Genomic DNA, 27,761 nt, shown 5'->3' with positions numbered 1-27,761 from the left:
ATAGAACTTATAAATTTCTTCAATTGATCATTCTGGTGTGTTGCACTCTCCCTGCCTTCCATTTCAGCCCCTGGCTTTTCTGGGCACCGAAGAGGACTTAGAATATTTGCAGAGGCTCTGGCAGGTGTGGCTCATCCTCTGTGCTCCTCAGTTTTCAGCAATGGTACTTTGGACCTCCTGAGGTGACAGAAAATTCTGACAATGCTCTGTCAGGTTGAGAATCCTTCTACAACGTTTTCAGGAAGATAAGAATGGTTTCTGCATCCCTGAGTTGACTTACAAATCTTTGTGATTTCTCTAGCAGGTCAAGGAATACTTCCCTGGGTCTCTTCAGATGGAAAAAGAGATTCCTGGTCCCTGAAGAGCTGAGAAAAGAGATTCCTGGTCCCTGAAGAGCTGTTGTAAAGTGAGCAGGGCCTCACTAAGATCAATGGAATCCTCATCTGGAACTCACCTACTCACAGGTTTGTCCCTGCTTCTGGAGCTGGAATTGAAAAACAAGAGTTTTGCTTATTGAAAGGATACCAAGTGGTATGGCAAGGAGCATGGGAGACCGTGAATGTGTGTCTGTTCGAGACCCCTTGGCAATCATCATCTGAAAATCAGACATCTTTCTTAAGTAGAGAATCACTAGTCAATGCTGTGTAGCTAAAACCACACACGAAAATCCAGAATAAGAAACTTAATAATAATAAATAACTATAGTGATTATTAGCCTTATGACATTAATATGAGGAAGTATAATAATAATACACCTAAGGAGATAAAATACAGACATCTCTAACTGAATAACAAGATAATGACATTGGGCCCATTGGGTAGTTTGAAGTCTTAGTTCTAGGTTTGTGCTAGGAAACTTGCTCTGCAAGGCAAAGACAAATATCAGGAGGGAAAAGAAAACCAACCTGAGGAGAGCATGGGAAAACTTGGCAACTTGTGAGACACTTAGGAGAAGAGAACTACCAGAGAGAGGAAAAGAGGCCCTGGTCCAGGGTTTGCCCATCCCTGGACACTGGAGTTAGGCCAACCCCTACAAAGACAGGAACCAGATCCGTACCCAGCAAGAAGCCTCACCTACAACATACCTTACATGTCCAGCACAGTGTCAGCCCTTGCCATCTGGGTGCCCTTCTACCTTCTGCTCTGATCAGCTCCTTTGAGGTCTGACATCTTGGTTTTCATATCTCAGAGGGGCTGTTGGTAGATCCCATTTTCAATGTGCCCAGGCCAGCAGAGGGTAACACGTGCCTATACGAACCTTGCAGGGCTTCCTGGAGGACTTAGAAAATTTTACGTTTGTTCCTGCTGGTGTGTTGAGAAAATTTTATGTTTGTTCCTGCTAGTGTGTTGCTGTCTTCCTGCTTTCTATTCTAGCACCACCTTTTCTGGGACACCCTTGGGGATTTAGCTTAGAGTCAGGGGCTCAGAGCAGCCTAAGACAACCTTTTTGCAGCTTCATTTCCAGCAGTGGTGATAGCGGTACTCCTGCCTCATCACTGTGTCATGAATTTTGAAACAACAACAACAGATACAGAGTGTCGTGGGTCTTAATTTCTGGCAATTGAAAGTCTAGAGAAGCACAGAAAAACTTCTCCTTTCTGGAATCCTCCGATGACCACAAGAGTCAAAGAATTTTAAGATCTAATATAGATAGCAACCTGATATTTGAATCACCTGAGGGTTAATAAATGTTCTTTGATCTGCAAATAAAGGGGTCATGAAGGTTTTGTTAAAATAGTATTGATGCTAGGCTCATCCTCAGAACAACTGAAATAATTTCTGGAGTGATGGTATTTCTTACAATTATCTAAGGTTTCCCAATGGGAAAGCAGTGCTGAGAATTATTTAAGTAAATATTGCTTTTTAAGCTGTAATATACATGGAAATCTCTTGGAGATCAGGGGTTCAACATTAGGAAATTATGATTCAGGATGTTTGGGAGGGACCGATGAAATTTTATTTTATAAATTTATTTATTTATTTATTTATTTATTTATTTTTGGCTGTGTTGGGTCTTCGTCGCTGCAAGAGGGCTTTCTCTAGTTGCTGAGAGCTGGGGCTACTCTTTGTTGCGGTGCCGGCTTCTCATTGCGGTGGCTTCTCTTGTTGCGGAGCATGGGCTCTAGGTGCGCGGGCTTACGTAGTTGTGGCACGCGGGCTCAGCAGTTGTGGCTCGTGGGCTCTAGTGCGCAGGTTCAGTAGTTCTGGCACACGGGCTTGGTTGCTCTGTGGCATGTGGGATCTTCCCGGACCTGGGCTTGAACCCGTGTCCCCTGCATTGGCAGGCGGATTCTTGACCACTGCGCCACCAGGGAAGCCCCCCAAATTTTATTTTTAACTTAAAAATGGAAATGCTGGGACACAACATCATTTCTAAGCACAAATAGATTTGGTTCCAGCAATATCACCCATTACCTCCCCCTCCCCCAAATTATATTATTTGTTGACGCTTATCAAATTGAGAGAAGAATAGAGAAATCAGCAGTGTCTGAGCAAGACAGTATTTGAGAAACAACATGCATCAATTCACTAAAACAAGCTTTACTGAGCATCTCCTGTGTGCTCTCAGGTTTGTTAGGCTCCAATGTGTACAAGGCACTGTGCTGGGGACCTCAATACATTATGTAATTTAATCCTCAACATCTTGGCGGTTAGTAATATTCATCGCATGCAAGGAAGGAAGAAGTGGAAATGGTGGGGGGTGGAAGGCAAGCAAGGACATCTAGGGGAAATTTCAGAGTTGGTGGAAGAATGATACTGTGCTACAAATTCTGCTGTGTTCTGAGACCTTGTCACTGGTCCAGGGGTCTAGAGTCTAGAGTCAGTGAAAGAACCAGGTTGCTGCTGCAGATACTGAACCTGCGAGGGGAGAGTGCTAATTGGAGATCCTTCCCACGTGTGTAGCCTGTCGAGCAGGAACCGCAGTCAGACAGGTTCTGTGGGGAGCCTGTCTCTGGGGTAGTGTCTGGTTCTGTGGAGGCAAGTTGGTACCCTGTGCACAGGAGTGGGCACTGGAGGGACCTTGAGTAAAGGTGCAGTTACTAAAGACCCGGCTCTCAGGGCCTGTTGATCCCCATGCCCCCAGCTGCCCTTAGTCCTCAGTACTCATTCTGACAGGAAGGCGTCTTATGAGAAATAGTGGCCTAACATCCACAACAGGAGAGACTCAGAACCCAGTACATGCTTTTTGGAATTATGACACTTAAGATGACTCAAAAGCCATCTACCGTTCTTTCCTTCATCTGGAAAACTCAGTCTTCCTCCAGGAATAGTAGAAGGAACGGGCTCCTGATTGAGTATGAAGGAGCCAACTTCAAATATTGACTGTGAACTTCCCTCACAGAGAGCTGGACATTCTGATCCTTTCTCAGAGGTCCCTGGACAGATGTGGTGGTGGAGAACCACAGCAATATGGGGTATGTGGGTATTTCTGTGTTGCCCCGTTCATGAAGGTCTGTCTTTGGAAATGACTTGTGATTCCCTATGATGGGAGCTCTGGGACCTCTAAAGTGTGTATCTGAGGCTGGATGTGAAGGTTATCAGCCAACACCCATTGTGTTTATGTTCTTCATTCCCCACTTTCCACTCCTGGATGGCTGTGTTTTCTTCACTTCCAACATGGCATTGTTAGAATATTAAAGTAAACATACAATTCATCATGAAAAAAATGAGACAAGAGTTGCTGCATGAGCATCCTGATGATCTCAGCAGAATCTCAGTAGGACAAAAGCCTTGCAAACATTTTCAACACTGGGAAACACCCTATTCACTAACTCCCCTAATGTGCTCATGTCCCCATGAAGGGGAATTGGAATCTCCCTCATTGTATCTGCCTAAACCAAACATATGAACCAAGGTTCATATGGTTTCACCAAGGTTCTGTACTTTAACTCACAGCAAACATCTCAAGCTGAGGGTCCCTAACATGTGAGTAGCCTCAGGTCACTTGATGGTCACATGTACTAGGACCAGGGGTACCTTGAGGAGGAAAGTTCCCCCGCCACCCCAGGAATGTGGAAATAGGTTCCCTTATGTGCACTGCATTATGTTTTAGAGAGCCCACCTCTTTTTCAGGCCATCTGACAACTCTCACCAAGATGTGTTAGATATGGCTGAATCTCTCCCCTCAAAGGAGTAGTTCTTTAATGAGGGGGCTTTGCAAAGGAATACCTGGAAAAAATGTTAATTCTAGTAACAGTAAAGAAAACCAATTACATTGTACTTCAAAGCACTGACACTTCCCTTTACCCTTCAGCTTTCATTGGACTTAATTCCCACATAAGGAAACAGAGTCTCAGAGGTGTGGTGGGGAGACACTGTCGTCACTCAGACACCCACTGCATGTAAACATGAACACAGAAGCTCTGACTTGGCAGGCGGGTTGGGGGAATGGACAGTTTGTAGAGGCAGAAGTATAGTGCTTGGCTCCTATGACAAGAGGGCGTGTCTGAAGTGTCTAACCCCTGGGTCTGTGGGTCCCTGCAGTTGTCACAGGCACTGAACCCCCTTGTCCCGCCCTCAGGGAGAATGCCTCATCCTGAAACGCCCGGAGGCCAGGCAGCAGAGTTTGGGTCATTTCCTTTTCTGCTTAAAAGCACCCCAAGGTCCCTGCCGACCTTTCTGCATTTGGTCTCTTTACCGTCTCCTGCCTCGTACTGTGCCAGGTCCCCACTCAGGACGTGGACTCTCACCCTTTGCCTCCCATCATCCATCCTGGCCCTCAACCTAGCCCCAGGATGCCACGCCCTCCCTGGCCCTGGGATTCTGCAGACCTCAGTCCTCGGGAGAGGACTAACCTCCTCGTCCTTGTCTTCATGGAGCTGGGCCCTGTACCTCCACAGGTCTCCCCTTCGCGGTCACTGCCTCTGGGAAGCCCCTGTCGACTGAAAAAAAATGCACAAGGTGAGAGTTGTGAGCTGTGTTATTTGGGGCAAAATTAGGACAATAGTCCGGGAGACAGCACTTCAGATAGCTCCGAGAAACCACTCCAGAGAAGTAGGGGAAGGTCAGTGTTATAAAGGATTGCAGTGAAGGCAGCATGTGCAGTCAAGCACACCTTCTGGCAGAGGCTTGCTGCTCATCACGAGAAGCAGAACAGCTCTCTGAAGACCTGTTCTGCCAGTTTTGCCCAGAACACAGAGTGCCTCCTTCCTCATCTCCATCCTGATCTCCTTGCAGGGGGTGTTGAAGGTGAGCAGGTGTAGCGGTCTGTGACTTAGTCCTTATAGAGGCAGATGACATGTGCCGATTTTTAGTTGGCACCCCTGAGCCCTGGCTAGGAAAGGTGACTGGCCCTGTCCTGTGACACCCGCGTCCTCTGTCCCAGATCCCATCTCACTGGCGGTGCCTGCCAGGGTGTGTTTACATTCCTGATGTGAACTCTTCTTGCACAGGTGGCATCTTTATTCCATCCTTGTGAATGTGGAGGTGAAGGGCGGAGAAGGGGGAAGAGAGACAAAGGGAGAACCAGGGAGACAGTGAGTCAGGGAGGGAGAAAATGAGAGGGTAACATAGAAGATGGAGGAACAGGTTGGTCCGATGGACCTTCTAGATACGAGAGCAGTCAAACGGTGACCTGGGCAAGAAGCAGTGTGTTAAATGAAAACAGACAAAAAGGGTATCAGCAGAGAGATGGAGCAGGGAAGAATAGGAAGAGAGTAAAAGAACGATAGATCTCAAATTCATTAGTGTTTTCAAAATTACTTCTCTTAAATTTATTGTGTCACTTTCAGATTATGTCAATCATTTCCCACTATTGTATGCTGAAAATATTCTTTTGAGCTTACTAAATAATATTATTCTATTTCAATATGCACTTGGTAAGCATATCGACAAACCTTTTTTTGTATTAACAGTCAAAATCTTGTTTAACCAGTTTGTCTAATAATAATTTTCATCAATTCCCTTATGCGATCTTTTAACTTCGTGGTCTGTAAACTGAAGTTTCCCACTAAGTCTATAAGCTCCCTTTCTCCTTTCTTTGTAAATGTTCAAGGACTGACTGAATTGTACCTGAATTTTGTTCCGACAAGGCCCATCTGTTCAGGATGAATACACTTCATAGAGGTGTTTACGTAGCTGGCTTTCCTTCATGATTTCCAGTGATGGTCATTTGTTCTTAATTGTATATTTTCTGATAGATTAATGTAATGTTCTAGAAAAGAGATGTTAAATACTTGAGATAATTATGATTAAAACCATAGAAGAGAAGTTACTCGTTTGAGCGTATGAAATACGGTCTATAATCTTTAGATGTAGGAGTGATAAAGTAAACCTTGCCCTATTCTGTTCAGGCTACATTATTCCTCTGAGGCTAGTGGTTTCTACATTCTACTGGCTTCTCCCACTGACTTGCTTGCCTGTCCAACACATGCACAGAGTTCCCGGTCATCTGGGTAGGGGAGGACCAAGACTTTTAAAACTAAGCATAGAACATAAATCTCTCTCCCATTTGGAGGGGACACTTGGCTATGTGAACCGAGCTTGGAGAATGAAAAGAATGCTATAGGGGACGAAGGAGCTAGGAATGGGTGGGACACTGGGAAGCTTAGAATTAGGATAAATGAAAATCTTTGCCCATCCTTTCCTATGTTCTTCAGGTACTAGAAGCGTCTTCGATGTCTCCAACTTCAAGGGTAGGTCAGTCCCTCCCACACGCCCACTGCTGCCAAGTAATATGTGGGTTTCATCAGGACAGGAGGACTTTCTGAAGGACGGAAAAACCAAACTGCAGGCTCCACGTAGTTTACTGACCCTGACTTCCCAGTGTTTTCGTGGACAGCAGACTGTCATATCCACAAGTGAATTCCTCCTTATCTGTATGGTTGTGTCACAGGAAGGGGGTATGCTGAAAGGCCTATTTTCAAACACCCAGGAGCGACCTAGATCTTACCCTAGAAAGCTCGTTTGAAGTGAGGAGTCAGGAATGCTTCTTAGGAATCCTGTTGGTTGTTACGTCCTCTTCCTAAAACACTTTTTTCTCCAGGACCTGCTAATTGCTAACTCTCATGTATCTTACCAACACATTTGCTCACAGTCACTCATGGCCTTCCCTGAGCCCTCTTCCATCTCAGGATAGATTCCATCTTACCATGACTTGTGACAGAACTGGCTCCATTTGGGGGATAATCATGGGAAGGACTTCACACTCAGATGTGACCTGAATGGGGAATGAGCACTATAGTTTAAGAGAGAGAGAGAGAGAGCACAGCAGGGGTCACATCTGGATGCACGGTCAATTCTCTATGGATAAGGTATCAAAGGAACTGCAAACTTTTTATTAATCTGCAGGAATAGCTGGAAAACAAGATAATGCAAAACGTGATCTGCCTAAATTTGTAACACATCCCACCCTTAACAAAGTCAATCAGTGTGAATTTGGCCGCAAAATATTTAGAATAAAATGGAGAATTCAGAAACTGGTAACAGTGAAAATTAAGACTGCATTTTATCCACATGATGGGAAGGGTTTTATTCCCTGCTTTTTAAAAATTCAATCAACCCAAATGTCTAAAACAGCTCACACTACATCTGTCCTAAGGAGACCTTGATGTTCCTGGATTTGTAAAGAATTTTTTTGTGGCTGTTTCTGAGCATAATTACTTATCTGCAGATGTCAGAGTGTTCCCCTGATTTGGGGAAGTTGGAGTTTGGTTGCTGGTTCAAGTTATGGTGCATTCATATTTTGACAGGTTTTGGCAAGCTACCCCTTACCTAAAGCTGCAGTGATATCCTCACCCACAACCAGAATGTGGGCTTTTCACTCAGCTTTAAATAGGACTTGATACTACATTATTTTTTATATATATGGAAAAATGAGTATTGTTTGTCTCTTTCCACATCACTGATTACTGAATAAAATTTATCAATGCATTTTATTTCATAGACATGTACATGTAAGTTAACTTTCTTACTTGGCCAATTTTTCATGTAATTTTACACAGTTTTATATTCTGTAGTTTTATTGTGCACACAGACTTGTACCTGTACACGTGCCTGCACTTTGATCCATTTTAGTTATAATTTTTATATGATAAAATATAAATCTTTCCTTCATGTTGTCTCCATTTTGGAAGACCTCCTCTATTCCATCGTTATAAAATACTTTGTGCACTTAGTCTTGGTATTATATTGTATAACATATTTACAAATGTTACATCCTCTTCATGAACTCAGTTTTTGAATTAGTCCATTTTGTCTGATAAAAGTGTAGCTAGCTCTGCTCTTATGATTTCCATTTAGGTGGAATATGTTTTCCTATCCCTTCACTTTGAGTCCATATGTATCCCCCAGAAAAACATGGGATAAATTATAAGCATCTGTGTTCTCAGTTTTGCCACCTGTGAAACACGGATATTTGTCATGTTCAAATGACTACCAAGAACCAGCCCTTCTGTTACCCTGGCAGCAGAGAAGCTCCAACTTTTTCTCTCTTAGCCTTCTGTATTTGTATATGGGAGGGGCTGGGACTCATGGGTGTCATTCCCAGTTGGTGATTTGTGGATTCATGGCTGTTGTGACAGGGGAATATGGGCAAGATCCGATTATCTTGGCTTCTTTCTGCTCTCCCAGCTTTCTGGGTGTTTTATGAATCACTAGGAGGGGCAGTACTTTGTCATTACATGAATAAGTGTAAATATATTAGGCATTCCAGAAATGGGATATTCCAAATGTCTTCAATCTCCTTCATGTACTAATTTATTCCCACTTATTTCTTTTTTTAGCAGTTACCTGACACTGAATCTTCTCATGAATGCTAAGGGTGGTGCTAAGTTAAAAGAGAGTGCACAGTGATTACAGGTCTAGAATTTCTCTCTTGTGCGGTTTACTTATTTATTTAAAGGATAACTTATAACTCAAGGCATTTCCACACTGATTACAGACACAGAATTTCTCTGACATGTGATTTATCCATTTAGTTTAACAGTTACAGCTGAGGATGAAGATTCTACCACATTCATTCCATTTGTAGTTTCAGTTCTCCCACCTGAGTCCACTGCTAAATGTTTTGTTACATAGGTGACATACATATGGATTCTCTCCACTTTGTATTAACTTTTTTTTTTTTTTTTTTGCAGTACGCGGGCCCCTCACCGCTGTGGCCTCTCCCGTTGCGGAGCACAGGCTCCGGACGCGCAGGCTCAGTGGCCATGGCTCATGGGCCCAGACGCTCCACGGCATGTGGGATCCTCCCGGACCGGGGCACGAACCCGTATCCCCTGCACCAGCAGGCGGACTCCCAACACTGCACCACCAGGGAAGCCCTGTATTAACTTTAATTGAGTGGAGTAATAAGGACGAATAAAGGCTGTTATACATTGAATATAAACATAGTATTTCTTCACTGTGTGAGCCCACAATAGTGTTTATACTTTGAAGCTATGGGTGGTGAATCTTCCACATTTACTACCTTTACAGCATGAGTTCTCTCGTGTTGCTTAAGGTTAAAATATTTACTGAAGGCTTTCCCACATAGATAACATTTATGCGGTTTCTCTCCAGTGTGAATTCTCTTATGCAATCTAAAGTTATAACTTCTATTGAAGGCTTTACCACATATATTGCATTCATATGGTTTCTCACCAGTGTGAGTTCTTTCATGTCGTCTAAGGACAGAAGAGTGATTGAAGGCTTTCCCACATAGGTGACATTCATATGGTTTTTCTCCAGTGTGAGTTCTCTCGTGTCGCTTAAGGACAGAGGAATCAGTGAAGGCTTTCCAACACAGATGACATTCATATGGTTTCTCTCCAGTGTGAGTTCTCTCATGTCGTCTAAGGACAGAAGACTCAGTGAAGGCTTTTCCACATAGATGACATTCATATGGTTTCTCTCCAGTATGAGTTCTCTCATGTTTTCTAAGGTGAGAACAATGAGTGAAGGCCTTCCCACATAGATGACATTCATATGGTTTCTCTCCATTGTGAGTTCTCTCATGTTGTCTAAGGTAAGAAATTTTACTGAATGTCTTCCCACATAGATGGCATCCATATGGTTTCTCTCCAAAGTGAGTTCTCTCATGTTTTCTAAGGTCAGAACAATGAGTGAAGGCTTTCCCACACAGATGACATTCATTCGGTTTCTCTCTAGTGTGAATCATCTCATGTCGCCTAAGGTTATAACTTTTACTGAAGGCTTTCCCACACAGATGACATCCATATAATTTCTCTCCAGTGTGAATTCTTTCATGTTTTCTAAGGTCAGAACAATGAGTAAAGGATTTCCCACACAGATGACATCCATGTGGTTTCACTCCAGTGTGAATCATCTCATGTCGTCTAAGGTTAGAACTTTTACTGAAGGCTTTCCTACATACATGACATTCAAATGTTTTCTCTTCAGTTTGAGTATTATTGTGCTGCCTAAGGGCAGAATTTTGAATAAAGGCATTCGTACGTTGATGACATTCATATGATTTACTTCTCTCATGAATTTGCTTATGTATATTAAAGGATGACAAGTAACTGATGGCTTTTCCAAAATCTTGGCTGATAAAGGGTTTCTTTCCCACTTGAGGTATCACATATTGAGTCAATGTTAAGATTTCAGTAAATTTTTCTCTGAAATCATTGCATTCCAAAGGATCCTCTTGACTGTGAGACCTCTGCTTTTTGAAAGGAAATGAGAGACTGTTACAGGTTTGCCCACATTTATTCATTCCTTCATTCATTCCTCTACATATAAATTCTAGAGTAATCATTCAGTGACAGACTCCAGTTAAAATTGTCCCTATGTTATTTACATAAACATGGGATATTACTCTCTTGCAAGCATAGATTTTATCTTTTGTAGTAACCCAACTGCAGAGACATCTGTTTATACAGATGTTAAAGACATTATTATGTTTCAGTGATTAGGAATATAAGCCATGATTATATAATTGTCTGTTTATATAAGACCTCAAGTTATGGTTTTCACTACAGGTTAATGTTTCTTTCCTAAAACCAAACTAACTAAAATTTTCTCCTGTGAGAGCCCATGATCCCAACTTTAATTAAATCAGGTAAGTGTGCCAAATTCCCCACTTATTCATTTCCTAGGTCTTCATTTGGAAGAACACGTTTACATCCGTGAAGCTTACCATTGCACTGATTACAGATGTGTCCTTCTTGTAGATATGTTGCATGGATATCATTTCCTGTTTTCTCAGATCATCTTCTCTACCTGAAATGACTGGAAAAAAATAAATCTCTATAGTGGTATTAGGAATTAAAATGGTGAAGAGACCTAATGCCCATTTGTGTATGTTTCAAATACTGACACGCAGATGGCAAAGAATGTCAAATTAAGGAATAGTCTGAAGAGAAAAAAACGAAAGAACATCAAATTAAGGAATATTCTAAAGAGAAGAAACACATTATAGGACTATAACAATTGTCATTCTCAGGACTGAAATACGAGAAAAATAAAATGAAGATGGTGGGGACTTCCCTGGTGGTCCAGTGGTTAAGAATCTGCCTTCCAATGCAGGGGATGCAGGTTTGATCCCTGGTCAGGGAACTAATATCTCACATGCCACAGGGCAACTAAGCCTGTGTGCTGCGACTACTGAGCCCACGCACTCTAGAGCCCACACCACAACTAGAGAGCCTGGGAGCCACAACTACTGAGCCCACATGCCACAACTAGAGAAGCCCACACGCCACAATGAAGAGCCCATGTGCCACAATGAAGACCCGGGGCAGCCAATAAATAAACAAACAAACACTTAAGAGGAAGGAAAAAAAAAGAAGATGGCAAGTTGAGGAGGAAAAGAGAAGATCCTATTCATAGAACAGGACCATGAAAAGGGACTTTCTGTGAATGTTTATTAGCTCCAGTGAGTATATAAATTTCACCTTGCCTAAAGCCAAAGACAAAGGCAGAAAGACATGTGAATAGAAAATTGATACCTGCAAGGTATGACATCATCTGAAAAATTTTTCTCCTATGATATTGTCTAAATTTCAAAAATATCACTAAACTTAGATATCTTCATGTGATATTTCTTAGGGCCTATTCACTCACTGACCAGGCTCCTCCTCCTATTGAAGCACAGCTTCTCGGATCTCACCTGGACTCTGGCCTTGCAGAAAACCTAACCCTTCTCTTGAAAGTTGCTCTCCTTGCTCCAAATGGGAAATCACATCTGATTTGTAGAGCTGATTGCCTGTTTGTAGGAGAAAGATATGTGGATTTTGAGTTCTGTGCTCATAACAGTGCATCAGTACAGGGCAGACTAATGAGGAAGAATACAATAACCTCTGAGGGTCAGCACAGAGAAGAGTACATTGAAAACAACATGTATACTCTTTGACCAGCAAAATGATAGCTCTTGAACTTGTTCCCAAGGACATTAAGAACCTATCACAGCTAACGCCCATGCCCAAGTTCAAAGACAGACTGTGGAATCTGCCATATTTTCATTCTACGGTGTTTTAATATTATATCCAAAAAGAATTCAAAAAATACAACCTCCAAAAACAATCCAATAAAAACAACTTCCAATAAATACACCACAAAAATCTAAGTTCTATGTGGAAAACAATATATCTGTTATTTTTAACACTGTGATCTGATCAAACCAGTCCTTGCTGTGAAATACATTTTAAAAAATCAATACATTTACTCACCCATACAAAAATAATTCCCACCACTGTTTGAGTATCAGAGATTGAGTAGCAAGAAAGACACAAAATTATGTCAGGAAGATTACACTGTAGTGGGATTGACAAACTAAATGTAAGTAAGAAGTAAAGAAAACTGTGATAAGGTAGTTGTGAGAGTTATGAAAGGATCAAGACAGAGTTTGGAGTAAGAAATGGGAAAGGATTTCTGCATACTTGTTGAATGAATGAATACATACATAATAAAGAGTAAGAGACTCACCAACTGAGACCAGATGACTGATGTTCTCTAGCATCACATCTCTGAATAGTTTCCTCTGGGATGTGTCCAGTAGGGCCCACTCTTCCTGGGTGAAGTCTACAGCTACATCCTTGAAGGTCACTGATTCCTAAAATATTATGGACATTGTTTCAGATAGGGCCATCTCTGCCAGGGGAGGATGGTACAGGTGTCAAGCACTAAGGAGGTGGGGGTCAAGTGTACAGAAATCTCAAACAGTATTTTGGGTCCAATCACATCATTCTCTGTGTTGACATGAACATCTGACTTTCGGATATACCTACAGAGACATACACACTCTAGATACATAAAACTTCATTATAAAGAGATAACACATGATGTGTGGTGTAACATACCCTGGAGATTTCCCAATAAATTTGTAATTACGACTTCCAGATCATGATTATAACATTTCCACTTGAAAACTTATATCGAAAACAGTCTTCTCAACCAATTTCAAGTAAATCTTTTAAAGACTTCTCACAGGGATGAAGTATCCATGATATGCCACTTTTAAAGCACGACTATGGTGGGATTTCCCTGGTGGCACAGTGGTTAAGAATCTGCCTGCCAAGGCAGGGGACACGGGTTTGATTCCTGGTCTGGGAAGATCCCACATGCTGCGGAGCAACCAAGTCCATGCGCCACAACTACTGAGCCTGTGCTCTAGAGCCTGCGTGCCACAACTACTGAGCCTGCGTGCCACAACTACTGAGCCTGCATGCCACAACTACTGAAGCCTGTGCGCCTAGAACCCATGCTCTACAACAAGAGTAGCCACTGCAATGAGAAGCCCATGCACCGCAATGAAGAGTGGACCCCGCTCGCCGCAACTAGAGAAAGCCCATGTGCAGCAATGAAGATCCAACACAGCCAAAAATATATTAAAAAAAAAAACAAGCATGGCTATGGTTAGATTATTCCCCTTTATGGTCTCAGTTTCTTCATCAGTGAAATAGTTTAATAATCTGTTATGAATTCTGAAAGATCTAATGAGCTAATGTGTAAAGTACTAACTATCTAGCAAATATTTCTTAAATATAACTTTTAGGTTTATTATTCATGAAATGGCAGAGAATACTGAAGCAACATCCAGGACTCTGCACAACTGACTAGAATTCAAACAGGTCTTGGGATCAGCAGGTGCAGGCTTTTATCTCTACAAAACTGAGGTGTTCATTATAAAGGATAAATGATTCAGCAGCTCAAGCCAGAGGCTCTGAGAGTCCCCCCAGCACCTGTAACACTGGATTGACTGACCTCACCTGTGGAAATATCTGAATCTCTATTGGTTTGTAATGTTTTCCTCCTCACTCATCTTCATCACCAGTATTCACTTCAATCCTAAGCTCATTACATTTAATAAAGTGGTTAATGACTAATTTTTTTTTTTTTTTGCCAACTAGGCCATGGTCTTGATGAGAAAAAGAGAACCTCTCTCATCTCTTCTATGAATACACAGCATTAACAGAGACTGGAATATCTTAGTGTGATGTTGGGAAGGAGTTACCACTTGATGAGTCCTTGATCCAACAAGACCATTCCAGAATTCTGGGGAAACTTAACTGAAGCTCAGATCCTTGAAAAATCTCTCGAGTGTGCTTAGAACATGTGTGCCTGTAGGAGAAATATGTCCATATACTGAAAATAGAGATGCAATTTCAGTAGAAAGAGTAATTTCCTACTTACCTGTGATTCCATTGTAACTAGCTCAGCTGCCAGCTGACTTCTGGGTTTTCACTTACACACAGTCCAAGCAACAGGAGGCAAAGCTGAGGAAGAAGAAAAAAGTCATTAGACTCTAGCTGTTCACAACCTCCATATTCACTTATCATGAAGCCCCAACGTTTCACCTGGAAGTAGCCCCCTGGACAACCAAAAGAAACATGCAATGTGCTCTAAGAGAAATAGGGCTAGAGCTCTCCTCTACCAGGATCAAACGTAAAAAGGCTATGACTATTGTTGCTAGTTAAGAAGATATAAATACCTTCAATTTAGAGAGCAGAATGTGAAAAACCATTGAGTTTTGTATGCTAATTAACCCCTGGTGTTCAGAACTGTCCAATCCCCTCCGAATTCCGAACCATAGGGATCCCTGATTCATGTCACATGTGTCCCCACCTCTAGTAACCACTGTGGAACTTCTTAGGTTGAATCATTCTTACTCTGTGCACTAGCAGTTTCTCCAGCTCCGTTCCAGCCCTCTGGTGCCTCAATCCATCCCTACTTTTCCCTTCTTGCCTTTACAATCAAACTAAAAGATGCAGGTGCAGTTGCCGAATCCTCACATCCCAGTCACCACTTATCGTACCGATAATATCTGTATAAATAAATCCAACGTATGTGCCTCAGGCTTTTACCTAGAGCTTAATAAAAAGTATAACATGACCTCTTTTTGGGAACATACTCTTTCCTAGGTTTCTCTAACATCTCAGTCTACAGTCTTCAAAGGAATCTTGTCATTCTAACTCCTTATCACTTGCCAAGAACTTCTCAAACAATATTGTTGGAGGATCTCAAGACTCCATCCTACTCCTTCATCCTTCTCTACTTACGTACACTGCCCAGGTATGCCCACATATTTATTCAATTGTTTCAATTTCTTCCATTACTTTTTCTAAATTGAAAGTGACAAAACTCATATCTGAATTCCATTTCTGAGTTTGCTTTTTTTTTTTTGAAACTAACATACATAGATCTCAGGACATTATCTCCCACTTTCCCCAAATATTACTCTTTATCTAGTCTCTAAACTTTTCAATGTCTCCACCAGACATCCAAGGGTTAACTTTTTTTTTTTTTTTCGCGGTACGCGGGCCTCTCACTGTTGTGGCCTCTCCCGTTGTGGAGCACAGGCTCCGGACGCGCAGGCTCAGCGGCCACGGCTCACGGGCCCAGCCGCTCCATGGCATGTGGGATCTTCCCGGACCGGGGCACGAACCCGTGTCCCCTGCATCAGCAGGCGGACTCTCAACCACTGCGCCACCAGGGAAGCCTGGGTTGACATTTTATATGCTCTCTCAGAACATCACAAATACAATTTAGCTTTGTTATTACTTCTACACTATTCACTATTATCCTTCATTTCTACTCAAATCCACAAACACAATTTCCTACCCCATACTTATTTCCTTCAATCTGTTTGAATGTCAATTCCTCAGAGATCCTGTCATTGAATTCTTACCAAAATGAACACTTCCATTCACAAAAAATCATTTACAAAATAAAGGAGGGCTATCCCTCCTGGTGAAAATGATCTCCAGTACTCACCAGAACCCAAACAGATGGAAAATCCAGTGAAACCAAATATTTATCGAGGATGCTGACACAACATTCCAGAGTTCAGAGCTTCTTTCTCTTTCTAGAAAATGCATCATTTTGATTGTGAACTCTCTTTTAATGCAGTTGGCAACCTCATCAGTGTTGTAATCCAAAGGACAAATCTGATTAACTTGGGTCCCAATCAAGATAAATGTATCAAGAAATGCCTCTTTAGATAAACCCTGTAGATGAAATTAAGGACAACAAATTATATCCTTTAATTCTGCTTCTTCTAAAAGTCTCAAAAGCAAACTTCATGCCTTTTCTCAGAGACTTCAGGGTTTTATGGATTTTGGTTGTTCTGGGCAGTACTGAGAATCTGCAGCCCAGAGACCCCTTCCTGCTCTTTATTTTTATTTGTAGGAGGATTTGTAATCTACCAACATTTTCTCAGGCTGTGGACATAAGTGTGACTCTACAGAAGTGTAAGTGTTTGTGCTCAATAAATATCTACAAAAGGAAAATATCTTTTGTTTTTACTACCAAGTGAGAAAAAGCTCATCCAGTGTTAGGTCTCTTCAAGTCAGATCTAGCTCATGTCCTAAAAACTGCAAAACCCTACAATCCTCAAAATATTAAGGATTTCCAGAATAAATGATCAGTTTCAGGACTGATTTTATTGTAGACAGAATTTAATTTTTTTTATTGTGGTAAAATACACATAACATTTACCATCTTAGTCATTTTTAAATGTATAGTTCAGTGGTGTTAAATACATTCATAATATTGTGCAACCATCACTGCCATCCATCTCCAACACTCTCTTCATCTTGTAAAACTGAAACTCTGTACCCATTAAACAACTACTCCTTATTCCCCTCTCCTACCAATGCCTGGAAACCACCATTCTACTTTCTGTCTCTAAATAGGATTTGTTTTGGGGGGTGGGGCTGTGCTGTGGGACTTGGGGGATCTCAGTTCCCCGACCAGAGATTGAACCCAGGCCATGGCAGTGAGAGCCTGAATTCTAACCACTAGACCACCAGGGAATTCCCATCTAAGTAGCATATTTTAAAAAACTGATATTAAAAAGGAAATTAAACATTTAAAAATCTTAAGACATTACTTTATAGAAGGGTATTATTTCTGAAGGAAAATCAAGCAATATATTTCCATTTTAGATAAAGGCATAAGAAATATTTGATCCCATAAGAAATTCTTTGTAATTTTCTTTTTTAAAATTATACTCTTCTCAGCTCGGTGCTTTGTGACCGCCTGGAGGGGTGGGATAGGGAGGGTGGGAGGGAGACGCAAAAGGGAGGGGATATGGGAACATATGTATATGTATAACTGATTAAATTTGTTATAAAAAAATTTAAAAAAAAGCTTCCATGAGGCAAAAAAAAAAAAAATTATACTCTTCTGACAGTAAAAAAAAAGGATTTAGTATGTATTACTTTCTATCAACTATTTGATTTTCATGTATTTCTGAGATGGTCTATGTCTTTTCAGCCCATTTACTGCAACATATTTGAGGTAAGTGATGATCTCCTTTTGCCATAAATGAATATGTTTCATGTCAACTCAGAGCCAAGACCATAGCAGGGAGTGAAATCATACTGATGAATAAAGCAGAGAGATCACTTGTCCTTATGGAGTTAAAATACTAGCTTAGAACAGATTAAAGAAATAATGAAAAAAAAACAAAAAAAATGGAGGGCCTCCCTGGTGGCGCAGTGGTTGAGAGTCCGCCTGCTGATGCAGGGTATACGGGTTCTTGCCCCGGTCTGGGAGGATCCCATATGCCACGGAGCGGCTGGGCCCGTGAGCCATGGCCGCTGGGCCTGCGCGTCTGGAGCCTGTGCTCCGCAACGGGAGAGGCCACAACAGTGAGAGGCCTGCGTACCGCAAAAAAAAAAAAAAAAAAAAAAAAAAAAAAAATGACAAGGATACTACTCTGTGAACATATGAAGTGTTTCATTTGTGGAGGTGGGGAAGCTCTCTAGAAATGCACATTATTTATGACACCTTAAAAATTCAGTTGGGCAAAAAGTCTGAGGCAGTTTTGCAGAGATGGAAATAGGTTCAGAAGTTTGTTTTTTCTTTCTGATTTAGGAACAAGTATAAAATCATGGACACATCATAGAATGGGCTGTACCCCAGGAAATGAGAACACATTGGAAGGCAGTTGAGTGACAGGAAGACCTGGAGAGGGTGTCAGGCAAGTAGATTTCAGGGCCCATAGGCCACTGTAATTGGATTGGTCCTTCTTCTAAAGCTAATGGGAATTCACTGGAGAACTGAGAGCAAGAAGATGACAGGAAGACTTGTGTTTGTAAATGAGCCTTTTGTTGAAGAATGGAGTTAAGTAATTCAGAAAGGTTTAATGAGTTTTAAGAACTGGATGATGGTTGTCTGGCACAGGGTGTGGGTAGTGAAATTATGGTGAGGGAGGTGGAAGGATATGAGAGAAAAAGAAAAGGAAACATAAACAAAACAATTTTTTGTTGTTTCTCAGATACTGTTGGGCACTGATTACAAGTCAGACTTAGTGCTACAGGCTGGGCATACAGTAAAGCAAAACAATGACATGATTACTGCCTCCCCTTAATGCATTTACAACTTAATAAACATAAATATTAAGTTACAATACGGTGTTACTATATAAACCTAAAGACAGGTTAGCAGAGAACTAAACTTATTTGGTTGGGCACAGGATAAAGATGGCCTGTCTGAGGTCTAATTTATTCAAAAATTATCAGAAGGAAATAGAAGTAGGGAGTATCCTAGAAATCAGTGCACTGGGTGCTTGAATCAGAACCAAGAAAAGAGAGGAAAGGAGAGGAAATTCAAAAACAGCATCAAAGAACTGAAACTGTATGGATTCTCAGAAGATATGATTTTAAACAAAAAAAAAATTGGGGAATCCATTTTAACTGTCATACCTAAATATTTTTTAAAGAGAACAGATCCAATCATAATATACTGAAATCAATATTTCCTGTTTAGTAACAATAATTTAAAAACTAAGTAAACACACAAAAGCCCATCTCTAGGTACAACAGCAAAATATTATGACTCTCACTTGAAATAAATTTGCAAACCCATGTAAAGAAATTTTAAAACTTTTTGAGGACATAAATACGACATGAATAAAGCCTGCCATACCAAATTCTTAGACTAGAAGACATGATGACAAAAAAAGTCTCAGTGACTGCAGAAATTTGGTGCAACTCAAATTTAAAAGTCATATGCAGAATCTAAAAAAGAATGTATATATGTATATGTATAACTGAACCACTTTGCTGTACATCTGAAACACAACACTGTAAGTCAAGTATACCCCACCTCCAAAGTCATACGTGCTATTTCACATAAAAAATGAGAATTATCCTAAAAGTCAATTTTGTCTCAATTTTGATTTGGGATGAGGATACAGCCAAAATAATTGTGAAAAAGGAAAAAAATAGAGACAGGTCAAATTACATCTGAACATGTATTATGTGAAACTTTAAAATAATTAAATTAAATAGTTGAAACAAACAATATATTATGACTAAATGAACATAATATTTTATACTATGAAATAGGTGACACCTTACAAAGGAAAGAAAAAAAAGCAAAGGCCATGAAGGAAGGATTTTGGTTTCACTTCATCAATGTTTTCAGAACAAAGTGTGCACATATGTGTGTGTGCATAATTAAATTATAAACTATAAGCAGAAAATAAGTAGAAAAATTCATTTTACATATACATGTCTATGAAGAGCAACAATCATTCAGTCTCAAGTAATTAGTAAAATGGAAATTAAAAACAGAGTTGTCATTTTATCCAAATCTACAACCATATATATATATGTATATATATAAAATATATATATACATATATACATATATATATATATATATATATATACACACACACATATATATATATATAAAATGAGGGGCTTCCCTGGTGGCGCAGTGGTTAAGAATCCGCCTGCCAATACAGGGGACACGGGTACGAGCCCTGGTCCAGGAAGATCCCACATGCCGCGGAGCAACTAAGTCTGTGCGCCACAACTACTGAGCCTGCGTCTAGAGTCCATGAGCCACAACTACTGAGCCTCCGTGCCGCAACTACTGAAGCCTGTGCTCCTAGAGCCTGTGCTCCGCAACAAGAGAAGCCACTGCAATGGGAAGCCCGCGCACTGCAACGAAGAGTAGCCCCCGCTCGCCGCAACTAGAGAAAGCCCGCACACAGCAATGAAGACCCAACGCAGCCAAAAATAAATAAATAAATACATTTAAAATGAATCCTGGTTAAAGTATGGGGGAAACCTCAGGAGTTGATGATGGATGAGGATTTCTTTACAGTTGTGTATTATGTGTGGACAGGGAATCGTGCCAGAATCTATTACAAAATGAAACGTACCATCTCTTGGCCCAGCAATGAAACCCCAAATACCCAAAGAGGCAGAATCCTCAAATATCTGTAGAAAAGTCAATTCTTTACAAATCCATGAACACCAAAGTCTCCCTGGGACGGATGTGATGTGAACAGTGTTAAAATCCTCTTACTGTTAGACATTTGGGTTGATTCTATTTTTAAACAATTACGGAATAAAATATACTATATGATGTGGATGAAATGCCACCTTAATTTGTCATGGCTAAGTCTCTAATCTCTGCCTTCTATTGCAAATCATTAATATTTTGAGGCCAAATACACAGATTCACTTTGTTAAGCTTCAAATGTATTACAAAATCAGGTAGAACAAGTTTCCCCTTCTCCATGACTTTTTAGGTATTCCTGACATTAATTCAGTACCAATGTGTGCAGTTTCTTTAATCTTGGTCTATAGTACATCCAGATCTGGTCACTATGCAATCCCTACTGGCAAATCTTACTGACACTATGGTGCCCAGTCCTTGCCTCTAATCAATGTCTGGGCATGCAGCATTTCTCATAACGATACCCTAAATGAAGCCACTTCACAAGTTCCATGTCACTGGCTGACAGTGAGATAGAATTGGTCTGGAGATAGGAGAGGCCATCAGTGAGTGAGGAAATGTGTTAGGCAGGATATCTGAGAGTCAGATTTTGGCACGTCCTAAAAACAGCATTTCAGGAAGGAGAGGACAGATCAATCAACAGATAATATGACCTTTTCCAGATAAAGATTTATTCCTGACTCCTCATCTTCTTCCTCCTCTGAGGGTCTCTCGCAGGCAAGAAGTCACTCTTGAGTGTTGAGAATGTGCCATTCAGGTCTTCAAACAACGTATCCCCTTCCTGGCCACGACCACATATGTAGGGAGAAATTCAACATTTGGAAAAAATAGTCCTCTGCTGTCTGCTGAACTATCAGGGAGCAGGGACGATAAACTCCTACATGGAGACCAACAGCTAAGTTTCTCTGCCCTTTACTCCATACACCCTTCTACCCTGTAAAGCCCACACATCACAGGGCAGATATGGGAATGTGAGTTGGTGTGACCCTCCCTTTCAAGTCACCATCCTCACAGTGTCTTCTAGTACCTGCTGAGCACAGGATCCCCAAGTAAGGATGGGCAGAGGTCTCCTTTTCTCCTATTCCTGAGCTTCCCAGGCTCTCTTCCATTCCTTAACATCCAAACTGCATTGCCCTTTCTCCTCCAAGCTCCCTTCCCAGAGCCAAGTGTCATCTCCTCATTGGAGAAATAACTTTGCTCTGTGCTTAGTTTAAAAAATCTTGGTCTTTCCCTACCAGCTGCCTTTGTACTATGTGTGTGTGTTTGGGGGCAGGAAGAGATGTGAACAGGAGAGAGTAACCATTACTGGCCTCACAGGCATGGGGCGGTCTGGACTGGATAGTGGCAAGGCTTACCATTCTCACCCCTGCCCCTAAAGATTCCAGATCATATTTAATTCTCCCGAGCAAGGGCAAGTTCTCTGTCATGCTTTTAATCATACTGATGAAAATCATTTAATTTCTCTTTTCCATAATAAATATCAAAATATACATTTCCATGAATATATCAAAAAATATAATATTAAGAACACTTAATTATCGGCATTGGAAAACACAAAAGTTCCGCTGTGGAAATAGCTCTGAATAATGTATTCATCATGAACAAAGGAGGTTTGTGAGAACAAAGTTCTAGAACCATCCAGCCTATCATTCAATATTTGCAAAACAAACAAACAAAAAAAACAAAGGGGATTTGAAAAGAACATATACTTGGTTGGAAACTAGCTCACAGACCAATAAATTAAAAAGTCACATACAGAAGAAAGGATGCTGTTGAATACTGGACTACCTGTTTTAAACTACCTGGTTTTGACTTGAAAGACAAAATTCATCGATATCCTTACCAACTGCACTGAAAAATAGTGTAAAACTTCTTTACTAAGCACTAAAGAATACTTTTAGTATACAATAAAGACAGGAAAAGCACTGAGGCCTCATGATCTGAACCTGACACAATACATTTAAAAAGAAAAGTAATTTCAAAATTAAACATCTAATGATTTGTAATCTATCCTTCTATTTTCCCCAACCGCTACTCTTGGTGAAATGCCCCTCCCCTACTCCATCCTTGGCCATCTCCCTCTTGGTCTCCTTTTTGTCTATTTTCATGTACCATACTGCTTCTTGCCCAGGTCACTTTCTTTTTCACCTGTATTTTGTCTTTCCAATTCCATTGCACCCACCTCCCTCCCTCCTCTATTTCACTTTTCAAGTCCTCACTCTCCTTTACTCCATCGGTCTCCTTGTTCTATCTCATCCTCCCCCGCCCACTCGACATCCACAGGGGTGGGAACAAAGATGCTCTGCCCAGAAGAGCACACTTTCCCGTGAGACATCAGGAATGTGGACACACGTTGGCCGGTATCGCCAGCGGACAGGATTTGGGACAGAAGGACACGGGGTGTCACTGGACAGGACTGGTCCCCTGCCCCCAGCCCGGGGTTCTAGGGCCTTTCTGAGGCGGTGACCGCGAAGGGCAGCGAGCGGCACGGCCAGGCCGCAGGAGGCCCAGGATGGGCAGGTGGTCTCAGGAGAACACTGGGGTCTGTGGAGTCCCAGGGCCGCGGGAGGGCTCGGCGTCCCGGCCTGCCCTGAGGGGCCGAGAGGGGCGCGAAGGGCGAGAGTCCACGTCGCGAGTGGGGACCTGACACGGCGCGGGTCGGGCCGGGAGACGGAGAAGAGACCGAAGGCAGAAAGGCCTGACGGGGACGGCAGCAGAGCGATTTTGACCGGAAACGGACGCGGACTCGGACCCGGCAGCCGAGCGCCCGGCATCCCGAGTCTCAGGGCGACGCAGGCCGGAGGAGCGAGAACGGGGACCCCCAGAACCTGTGTGTGATGGATGCGGTCCGGAGGGGGCTGTGGGGCGCGCCTCTGATTCTCAGAGTCGAGGGGCTCACTCACCCGAGGGGACCTTCGCTCCCGAAATCCGCTTCCGCATCGGCAGGATATTACGCAAGAGGGGCGGGGCCTTACTCAGGGAGAGGCGGGGCGGGGCGGCGTGGGCGTGGGCGAGGGCGAGGCCTGAGCCTTCCCGCCCAGCTCCCGGCTGTTTCCGGCTCGGCCCTTACCCCGACCAGACACATCTCCAGTCTCAGCGTTTGTGTGCGTTGGATTCGGCTGGTGTCCGGGAAGCCGGGCTGCTCCCTCGGGGCTTCAAGTTAAGTGTTTCGGACAACTGTAGGTACGAGTTTAGAGCTGTGAGCCCTTTCGTAGTGAATTCTGGGATGTTTCCCTGTTAACATGTTGAAAACGGTTTAGGTCGAAATCCGCTTTCGCGCCTGGAGACTCGTGTCCTGCGAGTGCTCGGGGCGCGACTCGGCCTCGGGCGGGGACCTCGCTGGGTCCAAGTGGGCCGTGGTGGGATCCCGAACAACGTCTGTGGTTCCTGCGCTTGGAATGGGTTATTCAGTTTAGCAAGGGCTGGAATTATCTGTGCTGGTGATGGAAACCAGAGCGACCATGATTTCCATTTCTGCTCCCGGGTCACCAGAGACGCAGCCCTGGGCTCAGTATCGGGGACTTCATGGGGCCAAGCGTGGATGGCATCGCATAATTTGTTGTTAATTTCTAAATATTTTCCCATTTTCCTTATCTATATTCCCACAGCTATCCGAAAGAATGTTAGTGTTAAAGAAAAAAGTTCAGTGATACTTGTTAAAGCTGATGAAATAAATTTATATTTTAAGGCGGGACAAGAAAAAAATTAAACATAAAATTTTCTGTGTTTGGACCTCCTCCCTCCATAACGTGCTATGTGCATCTGCATTACACGTTAACCAGAGCTCCTCAAAGATGGCAGTGCCTGCTCAACCATAAAGATCAATTTTTTTTTTCTTCTTAAGCTAGCAATGTAACTTCTTAAAAGAATAATGTTCTTTCCCAGCTCTGTAGGGGGTAATGATGGCTTGCAGCTCGCTTTGTATGGGCTTACCTGGACTATGTATCCTTGGTGAACTTTCTGTAAATATCAGTATGTCATTTTGATGTATGATCGTTTGTCTCAAAAATGTACTTGACTATGTCCTAGAGTTCTAACAGGCAGAGCTTTTTGAGAATCTGCTTCCCGACTTATAATCCTCAGTTTGGTTCAAATAAAAATTCCCTTTTTTCTTTTTAATTCAATTAACTATCAAGTTTTCTTCTTAACTTGACAGTTAATTGAATGTTCCTCGACAAAGCATCATAAGGAAGATTTTATTCTGGGGGTGAGCTATCTCCCCAATTGGTATAGGAACCACTGCAGTGGGATTTTGTATTGGGTGAGAGAGATTGGGGTGAACTCCAAATACAGGATGAAGTGGGAATTTATAGCCAACGAGCAGGGTTGGGAGGTCAGTGGATAGAAAATTACTAAGAGGAAGCATCATGGGTAAGGGGAATTCTAGCTAAACTGATGAGCAGGTTTCTTTCAGAAGACACTCCATGGTGATCAGACATCACCTATGGAATAGCAGAGAATGAGGAACCTGAGCAGATATCGAGGGTGGTGGATTCTCGTTGAACTGACTTAGCAGCATTCTTGCTAAAACTGGATTTTACAAGGAAGTGCATAGATGGGCATAAGAGAAGCTTTAGGAGCCTAAAGTTTGGTCAAGCAAAGAATGTTTGTCTTCAACCCAATCAAAAAATGACAGAAGACCTAAATAGATATTTCTCCAAAGAAGACATACAGATGGCCAAGAGGCACATGAAAACCTGCTCAACATCACTAATTATTAGAGAAATGCAAATCAAAACTACAATGAGGTATCACCTCACACCAGTTAGAATGGGCATCATCAGAAAATCTACAAACAACAAATGCTGGAGAGGGTGTGGAGAAAAGAGAACCTTGTACTGTTGGTGGGAATGTCAACTGATACAGCCACTATGGAGAACAGCATGGATGTTCCTTAAAAAACTAAAAATAGAATTACCATATGACTCTGCAATCCCACTACTGGGCATATATCCAGAGAAAACAATAATTCAAAAAGACACATGCACCCGAATGTTCATTGCAGCACTATTTACAATAGCCAGGTCATGGAAGCAACCTAAATGCCCATCAACAGACAAATGGATAAAGAAGATGTGGTACATATATACAATGGAATATTAGCCATAAAAAGGAACGAAATTGGGTCATTTGTAGAGACGTGGATGGACCTAGAGACTGTCATACAGAGTGAAGTAAGTCAGAAAGAGAAAAACAAATATCGTATATTAACACATATATGTGGAATCTAGAAAAATGGTACAGAACTGGTTTGCAAAGCAGAAATAGAGACACAGATGTAGAGAACAAACGTATGGACACCAAGGGGGGAAAGCGACTGGGGGTGGTGGGTGGGATGAATTGGGAGATAGGGATTGACATATATACACTAATACATATAAAATAGATAAATAATAGAAAAAGAATCTTTTAAGTTAATATCTATCTATTTATTTTGGAAAATTTGAAGTTCATGCTGGCTAGAATTTGGCAAGATCAGATCCCAACTATATGCTACAGAGATTTTTCCAAAATAAGACACACTTCTGATTTTCCCAGAACTGTGAAAGGAAAATCAAAATGGAGTCAGTATTGCTGAGAGAGTTCTCTAAAATGGAGCCAGGAGACCCTTAAGGAAGTGTGACCTAATGCATCTCTCAGCCTGGATGGAATCTCACCTTTTGACCTGATGAAGTCATCCAGAACATCTGCCAGAAACTCATGACAGCCTATCTACGTATTGCACCCCTACCCTAAAACAACTTGTGATTCCCAAGGACAAATATTTTCTGACTCTCATCAGCATTAATTACAATTCTCACCAGGCAAGTTTTAACAACCTTGTGGCTTTTTGTCTTTATAAGCCCCTGACTCTTGCTGTTCTCCTGAACACTCCTCTGGGGTTACCAAGTCTGTGTCTCCTGAATTGCAATTCTTAAGACCCCCCCAAAATAAACTCTTTTGTTGTTTGCAGCCTCTTGCATTATTTTTTGGTTGATAGAACAAATACCATCTTCTCCAAGTTTAACATTTATTTCATATTAACATGTGAACCAAAATCAACTTAAATTTTGGAAGATATCTTTTTCTTAGGCAGTAGAACTGGAACTACCCTGGGTTTCATATAGAGGAGGGGGAGCAGCTCTGCTCACTGCTCCTCCAGGTCTCTAGGGCTGAGTTCATGTCCCCCGAGCTCAGCTTACCCCTCTAATTGCATTGAAGAGCGCTTTCTGTAAATGCCTCTGTGCCTAAAACTAGAGCTCAAGAATTCCCAGGTTTAAGCAGTCATGAGCAGTTTCTCTTTTTCTCAGCATTCCCTCTTCTGCTGCCCCGGGTAGTCTTTTCCCATAATATGCACAGATGCATGTCCCCAAACCTAGGAGGTGGGAACTCAGGCTATATAATATGGGAAAGGGGAGATACAGGGAGCTTGGAGGACTGGTAGTTAATCCCTGGACCCTAAGTGAGACACCTCTATGCATCTCCTGATCACTTTCTGAGTGTCACTTAGTTGGACAGAGGCCATGGGACAGTTCTGTGGATCCCAGGTAGCCTCATGCCCTTAAGTCTCTTAGGGTATTTCCTATAGATGTTGGTACTTACTTCACTTTGCAAGCCATACATTGAATTTAGAAAAAAAAAGTATTTTTTTTTCTTTTCTTCAGAAGGAGACTGCCTAAGTAAGCAGATTCCTGTAGAATGAGATAAAGTCCAGGAGGGCAAAGTTGGGAATGAAAAGGAGGTTCCAGTAAAAAGGCCATGTGTGGACAAGACAGTAAAGCAGACCAGCATGTGTCCCATAAAGGAAATGCTGGTGCTTCTGTTCAAGGGAAATATGAGTAACACTGAAATAACCCCTCTGGCCATACCTGATGAGATTTGAGCCATGTTAAGAGCTGGTCCTTATCTTGTCAGCCATGCTTTCACAAGGTTCACTCATAAGGTTCCCTGGTGCACTTGTCAAACACGCAGAGTCCTGGTGTCCATCACTGACTAGAGAGGAAGGGCCACTGATGAATTCTCATTTCCACATTCTTCAGGGGATTAATAACCTTTGAGAACGGTGTCTGGTGTTTCTCAAGCCTCACAAATGCATGTGTGGTGTGCATGCAGTTTTTCCCACACCAACGACCGATACT

General features: G+C 42.0%; 1 protein-coding gene and 1 long non-coding RNA gene across 9 annotated transcripts; one reads left to right on the top strand and one right to left on the bottom strand.

The window, feature by feature from the left end:
- Positions 1–361: 361 nt before the first annotated feature.
- Positions 362–4,546, top strand: LOC308608243. The gene is made up of 3 exons (XR_014014115.1): positions 362–464; positions 3,344–3,416; positions 4,523–4,546. It is a non-coding gene; the product is annotated as an uncharacterized lncRNA (long non-coding RNA).
- A 4,256-nt stretch (positions 4,547–8,802) lies between these two features.
- ZNF596 (zinc finger protein 596) lies at positions 8,803–27,514 on the bottom strand. 8 transcript variants are annotated; one of them, XM_081221184.1, is made up of 8 exons: positions 23,547–23,564; positions 21,297–21,424; positions 16,156–16,388; positions 14,575–14,657; positions 12,868–12,994; positions 12,053–12,148; positions 11,081–11,172; positions 8,803–10,606 (listed from the first exon to the last, which is right to left on the bottom strand). In XM_081221184.1, exons 4-8 carry the CDS (start codon positions 14,584–14,586, stop codon positions 9,341–9,343), a joined length of 1,593 nt encoding a protein of 530 aa, XP_081077310.1. In that variant the 5' UTR covers positions 14,587–14,657; positions 16,156–16,388; positions 21,297–21,424; positions 23,547–23,564; the 3' UTR covers positions 8,803–9,340. The 8 variants fall into 8 exon arrangements, with proteins under 8 accessions (XP_081077310.1, XP_081077309.1, XP_081077312.1 ...); XM_081221183.1 differs by lacking the exon at positions 23,547–23,564 and adding an exon at positions 23,472–23,536; XM_081221186.1 differs by lacking the exons at positions 21,297–21,424; positions 23,547–23,564 and adding an exon at positions 27,492–27,514.
- Positions 27,515–27,761: the final 247 nt, after the last annotated feature.

Source organism: Mesoplodon bidens (assembly GCF_964165515.1).
Source record: "Mesoplodon bidens genome assembly, chromosome: 20".
Lineage (NCBI taxonomy): Eukaryota > Metazoa > Chordata > Mammalia > Artiodactyla > Ziphiidae > Mesoplodon > Mesoplodon bidens.
Note: the sequence above shows the minus strand (reverse complement) of the source record. Positions and strands in the feature narration are given on the sequence as shown.